This window comes from Mustela putorius, unplaced genomic scaffold (genome assembly GCF_011764305.1).
Source record: "Mustela putorius furo isolate JIRA1106 unplaced genomic scaffold, ASM1176430v1.1 tig00003909_pilon_pilon_pilon, whole genome shotgun sequence".
Classification (NCBI taxonomy): Eukaryota; Metazoa; Chordata; class Mammalia; order Carnivora; family Mustelidae; genus Mustela; species Mustela putorius.
Genome location: NW_025422057.1, coordinates 40,251,862 through 40,265,613, shown reverse-complemented (window position 1 = coordinate 40,265,613; position 13,752 = coordinate 40,251,862). Strand labels below are relative to the sequence as shown.

Sequence of the window (13,752 nt, the reverse complement as noted above, 5' to 3'; positions counted from 1 at the left end):
AGGGGAAGGGAAGGAGATACAGGTAGAGGCCGAAGAGAATGACTTCCTCTTTGTAAAGTCAGGCTATTTCTGCTTCTAGAAAATCTACCTGCTCTTAATCTGGACCCTTTCCAATAAGCCACAGGAGATACTCATAAGCTATCATGGGTCTTCAGGAGTGTTATTACTGTAGAGCTAAGTTCAGGGACAAACATTTATTTTTTGAAGCTATGGTAAGGAGAGCCTTACACTGAAAAGAAATTTCATTCTGAAGATATGTACTGGCTGTCGCATGAGCGTTAACCTAGTGTAGTGGGCATCAATGTATTCTACCCAGAATCTGGGAGTAGTCCTTATTCCATTACATGAACTCTATGGCAGGTTAGGTCACCTTACTACAAACATGAGTTTGAGGTAATTAGGGAATAAGACACTTGACCGAGTTCACTTGGCTATACAGAGGGGCACAGCTCACACTCAAGGTTGTGTTTAAAATATATAATTTACCATATATACATGGTCCATTACAAAGCCGAACAATTTCTACAGTGTGCTATAAGTGAGCACCCAGAGCACACCCCACAAAAAAGTGTCCTTAACAATACAGTCAACAGGATGTCTCTCTTCTAGAAGGTCTCCGTCTTCAGGGAGATCCTGGGTGTTGTAGCAGTCCACACAGGGCAACTTCCGCACAGATCTCCTCAACCGGCATCCCTGTCTGAGCCCAGGCCAGACACGTGAGAAAGCCCATGTGAAGTTGGCTTGGGAGAGGTGCTCTACAACAGTAGGGTCTTTAAAACACGTTTGTCCAGCTCGGCTTGCACCTCCTACTCTCCTAGCCCAGGGGAACCAGGCAGAAAGCTCTGCTCACACAGAAGCAGACATACAATCAGAGCAGTAACTCTGTACACTTCTAAGAGGCCCACTTCCAGCAGTGTGTCCATGGATGGCTGGCTCCCTCCCTTGCTCCCTCCCTTGCTCCTTTGGAAAACAGTAAGAACTTTCTGGAGAACAAGAGTTTCTATAGCAATGCGGGTCCACCATGCTGAAGTCCTTTTGAATGGTGTGCTACTCGCCCTGCAGCCTTGGGGGATCCCGGGTGGGGAAATGGGCTCTGGCGTATTTGGAGATACTGGGCTGTTAGCTTAGACAGCAAGGTTCCCCACAATCTGCCACTGCCCTTAAATCTCCAGGGTCAGTGCATCTGTTTAGAACAAGAGATGCTTTCTTGAGTGACCGTTTGCAGTAAGCAGTTTGCTCCGCTCGAGGTGCCCTAGAAATGCTCTCCGACTTTCTGAAAAAACAATTAGTACGTATCTACCATCTCACACTTGCGCCTATAATGGCATTTCCTCTAGCTGTATACTATGAGCTTGATATCACAAATACAGGAAGAGTAGAAGATTAAAATAAGATTTTTAAAAAGATTAAAACCCAAAGAAAGGAGAGGAAAACATGAAGGGGTTTGGCTCAGCAGAAAATCTCCTTGGGTGCTCTCCGAATCAGAGTCCATACTGCTCGGGGCTCAGACCCAGACACGTCCCGTCCTGGGAGATTCGTCTTGGGAGATTCGTCCAAGGGCTGCGGCCCCTACTTTTTTACGGAGAGGAGCCTTGTACCCCACCACACAGGAGACACGAGGGAAAATACAAAAATAAGGGTTTTGTTTCCAAGGTATCATAAATAACTGGGGTGGCATGTATTAAATAGGACCACGGAAGAGGACCACGGAAGAGGACGCCACGTTACAGCTTGTTCTCCTCAAAGAGGATCTGGGCGTAGACGGTGCTGGTGGGGAGGCCTTTGGCAGCCCGGTGGGGTTTGACCAGCTCCAACTCAGCGTAGGTCAGGCTCTCCTCTGCGATCTTCGGCTAGAAGACAGAACACAACACAACTCTAGCTGACCACAGGGAGTTCCACATCATACCTTCTTTCACTGCGTGTGCACTTTCACTGCATTCTGGGATCCAAGGGGGAACAGATGGACATAAGTTTTCCAAGGATAGATAAAACCTCAATAACATAATAATACAGATCTGTCTTCTAAAGAACATTATGCCCTGCAAAGAGACAGCACGAATTATTCTTTTTTTTTTTTTTAAAGATTTTATTTATTTATTTGACAGACAGAGATCACAAGTAGGCAGAGAGGCAGGCAGAGAGAGAGAGAGAGAGAGAGAGAGAGAGGGAAGCAGACTTCCTGCGGAGCAGGGAGCCCGATGCGGGGCTCGATCCCAGGACCCTGAGATCATGACCCGAGCCGAAGGCAGCAGCCCAAACCACTGAGCCACCCAGGCGCCCCAGCATGAATTATTCTTAACTCGACAAAGAACACTAACAAAAAATGATTAAACATTAGGCTACAAGGGCGCCTAGATGGCTCAGTCATTGGGCATCTGCCTTTGGCTCAGATCATAATCCCAGGGTCCTGGGATCCGGCCCCGAGTCAAGCTCCCTGCTTGGCAGGAAGCCTGCTTCTCCCTCTCCCGTTCCCCCTGCTAGTGTTCCTTCTCTCCCTGTGTATCGCTGTGTTAAATAAATAAATAAATAAATAAATTCTTTTTAAAAAATTAAAAATTAAAAAATAAACATTAGGCCGCAAAGTAAACTTTAATCCTGAAAGTGTTAACAGTTTCTATCTCTCTCTCTCTCTTTTTTTTTAAGAAATGTTTCGTTTATTCATTTATTTGATAAAGAGAGAGCATGAGAAGGGGGAGGGGCAGAGGGAGAGAATCTTTTTTTTTTTTTTTTAGATTTCATTTATCTATTTGACAGCCAGAAACCACAAGTAGGCAGAGAGGCAGGCAGAGAGAGAGAGAGAGAGAGAGGAGGAAGCAGGCAGAGAGAGAGAGAGAGAGAGAGAGGAGTAAGCAGGCTCCCCGCGGAGCAGAGAGCCCGATGCGGGACTCGATCCCAGGATCCTGGGACCACGACCTGAGCCGAAGGCAGAGGCTCAACCCACTGAGCCACCCAGGTGCCCCAGAGGGAGAGAATCTTAAGCAGACTTCCCGCTAAGTGTGAAGCCCAACTTGGGACTCGATCCCATGACCCTAAGATCATGATCTAAATGGAAATCAAGAGTCAGATGCTTAACCACCCAGGCACCCCACTAACAATGTCTGATCAAAAGGGGAAAAAAAGGGGCGCCTGGATGGCTCAGTGGGTTAAGCCACTGCCTTCGGCTCAGGTCATGATCTCAGGGTCCTGGGATCGAGTCCCACATCGGGCTCTCTGCTCAGCGGGGAGCCTGCTTCCTTCTCTCTCTCTCTCTGCCTGCCTCTCAGTGTACTTGTAATTTCTCTCTGTCAAATAAATAAATAAAATCTTTGAAAGAAAAAAAAGGGGAGGGAAATGATAGAAACAGAAACAAAAAATTCTAGAAATTAATAAAATTAGAATGGTACCATCTACACATTTTTTTTGAATGACTTAATCTATACAAAACTAAAGTTCTGGAATATCTTGATAATGATGAAAAAGAAAGTATTACTTGCAAGAACCCAAAGAATTCAGTACTCACTGAAAAATCATAGTCTTAAATATTTATATTAATAATATGAATTAAGTGTATCAAGCAACCAATTAAAGAAGTTAGGGAAGAACAAAATAAATGAAAAAAAAAGTAAGAAAGAAAGACCAATAAAATTAAAACCAGATAATATGAATCAGAAAGCAGAGCAAGAGTATTATAAAAACACCCAAAAGTGTGTGTTTGGAAAACACCAGTAAAACAAATAAACTGAAAAATAAATTAATCAAGATAAAAAGGGAGGGAAGCCCAAATGAATAGAATAAGTAATGAGGAAGGGGATATAATGTAAGTAATTTTTTTTTTAATTTAAAGAAAAACTTCTTTGCTCAATTTATTGTCCCACATTTCAAAATACAGGATAAAATGGGTAACGTTTCAAAAATATGTGAATTATAAACATTAACTCCAGCAAAATGAATGTACTAATTATCATTTTAAAAGAAAAAGGAAAAGAAAAGAAGGGAAGGAGGGGTGGGAGGGAGAATTGGAGGAAATAGTGTCAATAGCTCTTTCTTAAAAACACCAGGCCCAGGCAGCTTTACAGGAAACTTTCTACAAGAAATTCCTTTAAGGAAAAGATAATTCCAATGTAATTAAACTGATCCAGAACATTAAAAGAAGAAAAACTTCATTTATTTAAAAACAAACTCACTTATTAATGTACAGTTTAAATCGTATTTACTCAGAATTAAAAAGCACATTAAAAGGCAGATAACTGTGTTCCTGGAATGCAAAGATGGTTCAATATCAGAAAAAATCTACCAATACAATCCACAATAGCTATAGAGGCAAACAATAATATGGTTATCACTATAAATGCTGGAAAAGCATTTAGTAAAATTAAAAAGAAACATTTTTATTAAAACCAACTTTTGAATGAAGGACATAGAGGTGTTTATTTTCCTGCCATAATTAAGGAACATAACCAAAATAAAGAAAAATTGGGGGGTTGTTATGGAGTGACATCAGCATTACAGCAGCATGTGTCATTCCTTTTTTCTCTCCCCTTCCATGTACAACTAATTGGACATCCACAACAGAGCATACCAGGACAGCCCAGAGATCTGTCCATCTGTGCACCTGAAGATGAGTGGACCCGACTGCAGAGGGAAGGGGTGGTGGCAGAGAAGGGGTGGGCTGCCCCAACAAGCAGCCAGCACCACCTTTCTGGCAGAGGGGTGGAGGGTGAAGGCAGTGAGTGGTGGTCTGCCTGGCTATGTGCCTCCCAGCTGGAGGTCTCTGAGGAGACCACAGGGATGGGGGAGAGGAAGAGAGACTGAAGGAGGACCATCCCCACTTCAGGATCCCCCTATGGAGCAGCTGGCACACCCAAAGCCCCAAGCACTGAGTACACACCTTTCCTACTCACCCTTGCTCTGCCCCAACCTTTTCCTTTTCTAAAAAGGCATAGTGCTCCCAACCTGAGTAGACCTGCAGATCCCTTACCAGAAGCCAAAAACTTGTGCTATAGCGCCACCTTCTGGAAAACAAGAGGAAGGTTCCTAACTATGGACCTGTTGAATTGAACTGTTAGAATCCTAGTAAAGAAAACCTTGCCTACATAAAAAAGGTGTTCACTACTTCAAATGCAGTGGCAGAACCACTTCTCTTCAAACACTGTGAAAAATCACAGTAATATGAAAACAATCACAGTAACATGGTAATACAAAATGACAATTTTCCAGCAACCAAACCCAAAGATATGGAATATTGTAACCTAACTGATAATTTGAAATACTTGTTGTAAAGAAGTTCACCAAGCCCCAAGAAAACTCAGTTAGATGATACAGTGATCTCAGCAATAAAACTAATAAACAGAAGCAATGCTTTACCAAAGAGACTGAAATTCCAGAACAGGACAGAACAGAAATTCTGGAGCCGAAGAACTCAATAAATGAGATGAAGAATGCATTAGAATGTACTGGAAATACAGCAGATCAAATGGAAGAGAGTTCTAAGACAGAAATATAGAAAATATTCTAGCATAAGAGACAAGAGAACTGAAATGCTTAAATAGTGAAGAAATCATGTGACTCATCTGACTCTATTAGAAAAGCCAACATAAGAAAAATGGGTATCCCAGAAGGAGGAAGGGGGGGAGGGAAGAGAGACTGTTTAGAGAAATGAGCTGAGAACTTCCCACTCCTGGGGGAGGAACTGGACATACAAACAAGTTCACAAAACTAGCAGAACACCTTATTATCTTAATGCAAAAAGACCCTCTGCAAGACACATTATATTAAAACTGTCAAAAGCCAACAAGAAAGAAAGAATTTTAAAGACAGTGAAGTGGGGGAAAAGACAGTAACCTACAAAAGTGTCCTTGTTAGGCTAACTGTAGATTTCTCAGCCGAAACTCCACAGGCCAGGAGAGAGAGGAATGACATATTCAAAGTCCTGGAAGATAAAAACCATCAGCTAAGAATATCTGGCAAAGTCATCCCTCAGAAATGAAGGAGAAATAAAGGTTTTCCCAGACAAACAAAAGCTGAGAGAGTTCACTACTACTAGACCTGCCCTTTAAGAAATGCTGAAAAGAGCTCCTCAGGCTGAAAGAAAAAGAGGAAATGTACTCAAAACTTTGATTAAGGCTATACATAGAATTATAATACAATAACTCTTCTTTAGAATAGTATATTAACCTCTTTACAGCATAAAGGTTAAAGGAGAAGAGCATTAAAGAGAACTATAGTTACTACAACTCGGAACATATTTTAGAACAAATGGACTTAACAGACATATACAGAACATTCCACCCAATAGTGACAGAATACACACTTTCTCAAGTGCACCTGAAACATTCTCCAGGATAGATTATCTTAGTCCACAAAACTTATCTCAGGAAATTTAAGAAGACTGAATCATAACAACTATCTTCTCTGACCACATGGTATAAAACCAGAAATCAACAAGAGGAAAAATCTAAAAATATGTGGAAACTAAACAACACATTTCTAAACAACCACTGGATCAAAGAAGAAATCGAAAGGGAAATAAAAAATTATCTCAAAACAAATGAGGATGAAAACATAACATCGAATACTGTGAGATATATCAAAAGCAGTTCTGAGAGGACTATTTATAACATTAAGTGCATATACTAAGAAATTAGGAAGATCTTGAACAACAAATTTTATATAAAAGAAAACAAACTGAGCCCAAAGTTAATAGAAAGAAGGAAAAAGCAAGCATAAGAATGGAAATAAATGAAATAGAAACCAGAAAAATAATAGAAAGGATCAGTGAAACTAAGAGCTGGTTTTTCAAAAAGATAAACAAAATTGGAAAACCTTAAGTTAGACTAATTTAAAAAATAGAGAAAACTCAAATAATAAAAATTTAGAAATCAAAGAGAAGAACTTAGAACAGATACCATAGAAATGCACAAAATCATGAGACTACTATGAACAATTATATACCAACAAGTAATATAACTGAAGAAAAAATGTCTACATTTCTAGAAACTCACAGCCTAAGAAGACTGAATCAGGAAGAAACAGAAAATCTGAAGAGTAGCTTAACTAACTGTAAAGAGATTGAATCAGTAAAAAACAAAACAAAACAAACAAATAAACAAAAAATCTCCCAACACAAAAATTTTCAAGAGCAGATAGCTTCATTGGAAAATTCTACCAAACATGTAAAGAACAATTAATACCAATTCTCTTCAAACTCCTCTAAAGTATTATGAAGAAGGGAATGCTTCCACCTCATTCTATGAGGCCATTATCACTTTGATTCAAAAACCAGACAGGGGTACCACAAGAAGAGAAAACTCTAGACCAATATTCCTGATGAATATCAATGCAAAAATTCTCAAAACAGTGTTAGCAAATCAAATTTATGAACATATTAAAAAGATTATACAGCATGACCAGGTAGAATTTATCCTTGAGATGCAAAAATGATTCAAAGTACACAAATAAATAAATGTAATTCACCACATCAATAAAATGAAAGATAAAAATCACATGATCATCTCAATAAATACAGAAAAAAGCATCTGACAAAACACAGTATCCTCTCATGATAAAAACCTTTAACAGACTAGATATAGAAATAACATACAAAGGGCCATATATGACAAATCCACAGCTAACATTTTACTTAATGGAGAGAAACTGAAAGAGTTTTCCCCAAGATCAGGAACAAGGCAAGGATGCCCACGTTCATTATTCTTATGCAATATAATACTGGAAGTCCTAGTTAAGGCAATTAAGCAAAACAAAAAATTAAAGTCATTCAAATCAGAAAGGAAGAAGTACAATTATTATTTGCTGCTGATATAATCCCTACATATAGAAAATCCCAAAGAATTAGTAAAAAACCTATTTCGGTAAAGTGGCAGGATACAAAACAACATATAGAAATTATCTGCACTCCCTTACACTAAAGATGAAGCACCTGAAAAACAAGTAAAAAAAAATGAACTCGTTCATAATGGGACATCAGAAAAATATATACTTAGGAATAAATTTAACCAAAGAAGTGAAAGATCTGTACAATGAAAACTAAAAAACTTTGCTGAAAGAAATTGAAGAAAACACAAACAAATAGAAAGATATTCCATATTCATGGATTGGAAGAATTCGTATTGCTAAAATGACCATACTATCCAAGGCCACCTACAGATTCAACATAATTCCCATCAAAATACCAAAGGCATTCTTCACAGAAATAAAAGAAACAATCCCAAAATTTATGAAGAACCACAAAAGACCCCAAATAGCCAAAGCAATCCTGAGATAAAAGAACAAAGCCAGTGGTATTATGCTTCCAGATTTGAAACTACAGCATAAAGCCACAGTAATAAAAACTATGGTACTGGCACAAATATAGACATATCAGACAACTGAAAAACCCTAGCATATATGGTCAACTAATATTTGACAAGGGAGCCCAAAACACCCAATAGTGAAAGGATAGTCTCTTTAATAAAGGGTGCTGGAAAATTGGAGAAACACATGCAGAATAATGACATTGGACCACTACCTCAAATCACTCACAAAAATTAACTTGAAAAGGATCAAAGACCTAAACAAAAGATCTGATACCATAGAAGTCCTAGAAGAAAACACGTGAACAAAGCTCATTGATATTGATCTTGGAAATAATTTTTTTGGAAATAACAGTAAAGATACAAACAACAAAAGAAAAAATTAACAAATAGTACTACATAAAACTGAAAAGCCCCTACAGGGGATAGCAAACAATTAACAAAATGAAAAAGCAACCTATAGAAAGGGAGAACTTTTTTCAAACTGTATTAATGGATAAGGGGTTGAAATATTCAAATAATATTCAAAATGTATACAGAGCTCCATCAACCCAATAACAAAACAAAAAAATCCAATTTAAAAATGGGCAAAAGAATTAGACATTTCTCCAAAGAGGACATCAAAATGGCCAACAGACACATAAGATGCTCAGCATCACTCATCATAAGGGATATACAAATCAAAACCACAGTAAGATATCACTTCACACTTGTCAGAATGGCTATCATCAAGAAAATAAGACCACAGGAGTTGGTAAGGATGTGGTAAAAAGGGAACCCTTAAAACATTGTTGGGAAGAATGTAAATTGGTCCAACCACTATGGAAACAATATGGAGGTCCCTCAAAAAATTAAAAATAGATGTATCATATAATCCAGCAATTCCACTTCTGGGTATATCCCCAAAGAAAACAAAAAACAGAATTTTAATGAGATGTATGCTACCCCATTTTATCGCAGCATTATTCACAAAGCCAAGATATGGACACAGCCCAAATGACCATCAATGAATGAATGGATAAAAAAGATACACTATATATATACACAATGGAATATTATTCAGCCATGAGAAAGGAAGATGTTCTCCCCTTTGTGACAACATGGGTGGGCCGTGAGCACATTATACTAAAGTAAGATAAGTGAGACAGAGAAAGACAAGTTCTGTATGATATTACTTATATGTGGAATCTCCCAAAGTTAAACTTATAAAAAGCAGAGAGTAAAATGGTGGTAATCTGGGGAATGAGAGGAGTCAAATCAGAGTGATAGTGCATAAGGGTACAAACTTGTAATGAGCAGTAATAAGGCACTGAGATCTAATGCACAGGGCAATCCATGTAGACAATAATACTGTGCTATGATTATGCACACGTGTATGTACATGTATAATTATATAATGTGATAAACATCGCTACATTGGCAATCATATTACAATATATAAAGGTATCAAAATAGCACAGGTATACCTTAAACTTATACCATGTTACATATCAAACTTAATAATAAATAAGCATTTTTATTAAAGATAAATATATTTCTATATATAATAAATAGGTTATATTATATAAATATATTCATTAAATAATTGTAAATTATAAATATATTTATTAAAAAATATGTAAAGAATACTAGTAATCCAATTCTAGTGATATTAAAATCTAAGGCTGTAATAAGTAAAATACTGTGGTACTGGCAAAGGAATACACCTATACATCAATGAAACTGATGAGAAAGTCTAGAAATGAACCCGGAATTATAAAATAAATTATTATTTTTCAATAAATAGTGTTAAGACACTTGGGTAGTCATTTAAAAAAAAAAATCCCTACATCATTCTTTACACCAGACAAATCCCAGAAAAATTTAAAATTTTAATGTGGAAAATAAATTCATAAGAAGTGCTAGAAGAATGTGTGGGGACATTTTTTAAAAATAACTTCAGTGTATAGAAGGTATTTTACACAATACTCCAGGATCAGTACAAAATAGATATGCACATCTTCGTGCCATAGACGGCAAAATATTTCCTAAATAAAGCAAAAGGACCATTAAATAATGAAGAAGAAAATAGTTGCAACTCATATCAAAAGACCATACAATTCAACAAAGATTATAGCCAATAATCCATCAGAAAATTAAACAAAAGTACAACAGACAGACCAGATAGTTCACAGGAAAGGAAATTACAAGGCTCTTACACATACAAATGAGACTCAACCTCTCATTGAGAGGTAGTAAGAGAATCACGATTTAAAATCAGACATCACTTTTTGTCTTGTGTGTTAACAAACATTAAAGAAGAAAGATTGCCCAAAGAAACAGAAGAAATGGGTCCTGTATATCGTTAGTGGAGGTGTTTGTTGGTACAAACAAGAATCTGGAAACACTTCAATGGACGTCAGCAGGACGTCCACTGTGTTCATACAGTGGGTATATGGTGAAGTCTTTAAAAAGAATGATGGAGGGGTGCCTGGGTGGCTCAGGGGTTAAAGCCTCTGCCTTCGGCTTGGGTCATGGATCTTGGGGTCCTGGGATTGAGCCCTGCATCGGGTTCTCTGCTCAGCGGGAAGCCTGCTTCCTCCTCTCTCTCTTTGTCTGCCTCTCTGCCTACTAGTGATCTCTGCCTGTCAAACAAATAAATAAAATCTTAAAAAAAAAAAAAAGAATGCTGGAACCATACATGTACTATATGTTTTACTATCATTTGGGCAAACACGTGTGCTTCTATTCTACATGCTTAGAAAGTCCTTGGAACCTGCTTGGAAATCAAACACCTGGTACGAATCCATGATGCCCTCCACTGATGTAATCTAGATGGCCGAAGGGAGACCCACAAGTTAGTGTGCAATTTGTTGAAGCTTCTCACATCTTCTAGTAGGCACATGTACATAAGCAGCACATTAATTAGTTTTTAAGTCATAATCAGAAAAATAAGAGTCAGTCACTAATTTACAGTCATAAAAAGACACATGACTTGCTTTTAAGCAACCTGTTTGTCATTTTGGTTTCTTGGCTTTGGTTGTGTTGTTTTGTTTAGATTTTTGATTTTTCATGCTTCCACCTTGGTTATCGAGCCAAGATTCAGGACAAGTAAATCATTCGCATTCGATTTAAGTTTCTTAAAAAGAATGCCGAAAGCAAAAAGCCTCTTTTCTTCTGAAATGGAGCATCCTAACAGAGACAGGAAGCAAGAGACAAGGAGAGTTCCTAAACTCCTACAGCCAGTACGAATGCCAAGCGACCTTCACAGATTGGCCATTTTTAAATTTCCAAGGACATTTATAGGGATGAGAGCCTCCTGCTGGTCTTTGGACATCAACAGTCTTTACATGGCTTCCTAGTTGTCCATAGATTCCAAGCCAACGAAAATCCCGTTTACATCTTGCTTTTCTTTTAATTACATTTCACATTATAATGATTCCATTTAGAAATGCCATGTGTCCTCCAAGAAGCACGCAAAAACCTAACTCATGTAAATTTTAGAACCCGGATTTAGGAAATCACATTGTCCAGGGGTTTTATCACATTACTTTGAAATTGCATTGTTTTCTAGTGTGGATTATCTGTTTATTCTTAAGTTATTCCATTACGTTTGGATATGAAAAATAACACTAGCTTTCTCAATACAGGTCACCAGGCTGGCTGGGCTGATGTGTTGTTTTCATACATTTTTATGATGTTTCTATAGTAAACATAATTCAATAAAGCCAAAGCACACTAAATAAATAATTGCATCTAGAAAAGCAATAAAAACAAATAAAATTAGTACTTTCATAAGTGGAAAGGTACTTCAATTACCGCTACAAGCAACAACCCACCATAAAATGTGTAGAATCATTTCCCTTATGCATATTTCTGGGATATAATAATTTGATTGAAGCTATGAGGCAGCACACAGGAGGCTCCACGACGTGAAGTGTATACAGTTTCCCACAGAAGATGCGTAATGTCGGTCCTTGGCACCTTTAAAGATCCTTTTGTTTTTCTGGCATTCACACTTGGCTGTCACCATCAACCATGTGCTTAATTACACTTCCCAGCTTGTTTAACTGGAAACAAATTCCTGATGGCCAACGGAAGGCTGTAAATGCAAACTCTTTACCAGTTCTCACCAAGCCACCTTGTTTTTGCCCGGATGCTTCCGTGGAAGGTTCAGGGGAGAAGCAAATTGGAGCAAATGATGAGAGTCATTAATTACCGGTGAAACTGTAGAACTGGTAGGAAAGCCAGGAGCCAGGAGCAGCAAGTGAAGGTTAAGGTGAGTGATGTAAGAGGGCCCAGCTGGGGTGAGGACCCTGCAGCCCGTCTTCTAGACCCCTTCCTACTCACACAGAAATGTATGCGCGCTCCAGAGCACAACCTTCAGTGCTCTCCAGTGGGCTGTCCACACCCACTCAGCTGCTTTAGACTTCTCTCAGACACAAAAGAAACTCCTAGAAGCAGGATTTCCAGGCCCCGGACGCTTGGGTCTGATGTTGCTGTATTCACCGGAAAGCAGGAGAGAGAAGAAACAGGAAGGAGGGAACGTGGACCAACTGCTGAGAAGGTCTGACGGGATCCTTTAGAAAAGGCCCTAGAACTTTCCAAACATGAGAGAAGCATCTGATCCATTTTCTCTTTGTCAGGACTGTTTAGTTTTATTTTCTTTTCCCTCTCAGCCTATAGAGACCCCTGGCCAGTTCTCTATTCCTCCAATAAGGGCTTGGGATTTCTGTTCCACTGCTTGGGATCTTGCCTGTTCTAAACCTCTTCTTTGCTTTATGTACCTGTAATCTCACTTGGGATACATTTTCTCCCAGCCAAGGGAGAATCCATTCCTTTTTCCGGAAGGGGACTCAATAAGCAAGAGGGGATGGAAGTTCACACACAGACATGTGTTGATGCATCAAGGAAAGGTCTGAATGGAATTCTGAAAACTTCTTCTCTAGGTTGGTGGAAATGTTCATGGAGAGGAGGCAAGGAGACCAGCCCTGAGGCCAGCATCTGGGGCTGCCAGCAGAGAATGGCTATAGGACCACTTTGGACCTGGGCTCAGATATCAGATATGTGACCCTTCCACTGTCCCTAAGGACCTCACAGATCCTAGGCTTGTACTCAATAGCACACTGACCACCACTGAGCCAGATTACATTCTCACATAGCACAACTTCCCTCGGAAGGCTTCGGAAAGCATCATCACACAAACCAGTTTTCTCACGCAGTGATGGAACCTTCTGGACTCTAGGTGTAATGAGGTCAGTGTGCAGTGAAATGCCAAGTCTTCCATGGCCCATCCTTCTGTGCTGCCAGTGGTGAGACACTCAACAGCAGATGACAGTCCCCAGGCTGGATTTCCCACTTCTAAATTAAGCTCTTCTTTCCCCTGGTTTTAGAGTATTGATTATGGAAAGTGGGTCTATGGGGAAGGATTTACTGGACATGGCTCACACTAGAGAAGTCAACCCCCAAGAATTCAGAAGTCGTG

At 38.9% G+C, this 13,752-nt stretch overlaps 1 protein-coding gene across 1 annotated transcript in view; it reads right to left on the bottom strand.

Moving 5' to 3' along the window:
* Positions 1–462: 462 nt before the first annotated feature.
* VSTM4 (V-set and transmembrane domain containing 4) overlaps positions 463–13,752 on the bottom strand; it is a 97,327-nt gene continuing 84,037 nt past the window's right edge. Inside the window, 1 exon segment of the mRNA XM_045068488.1 lies at positions 463–1,850. Coding sequence (XP_044924423.1) covers positions 1,725–1,850 — 126 coding nt within the window. The 3' untranslated portion in view covers positions 463–1,724.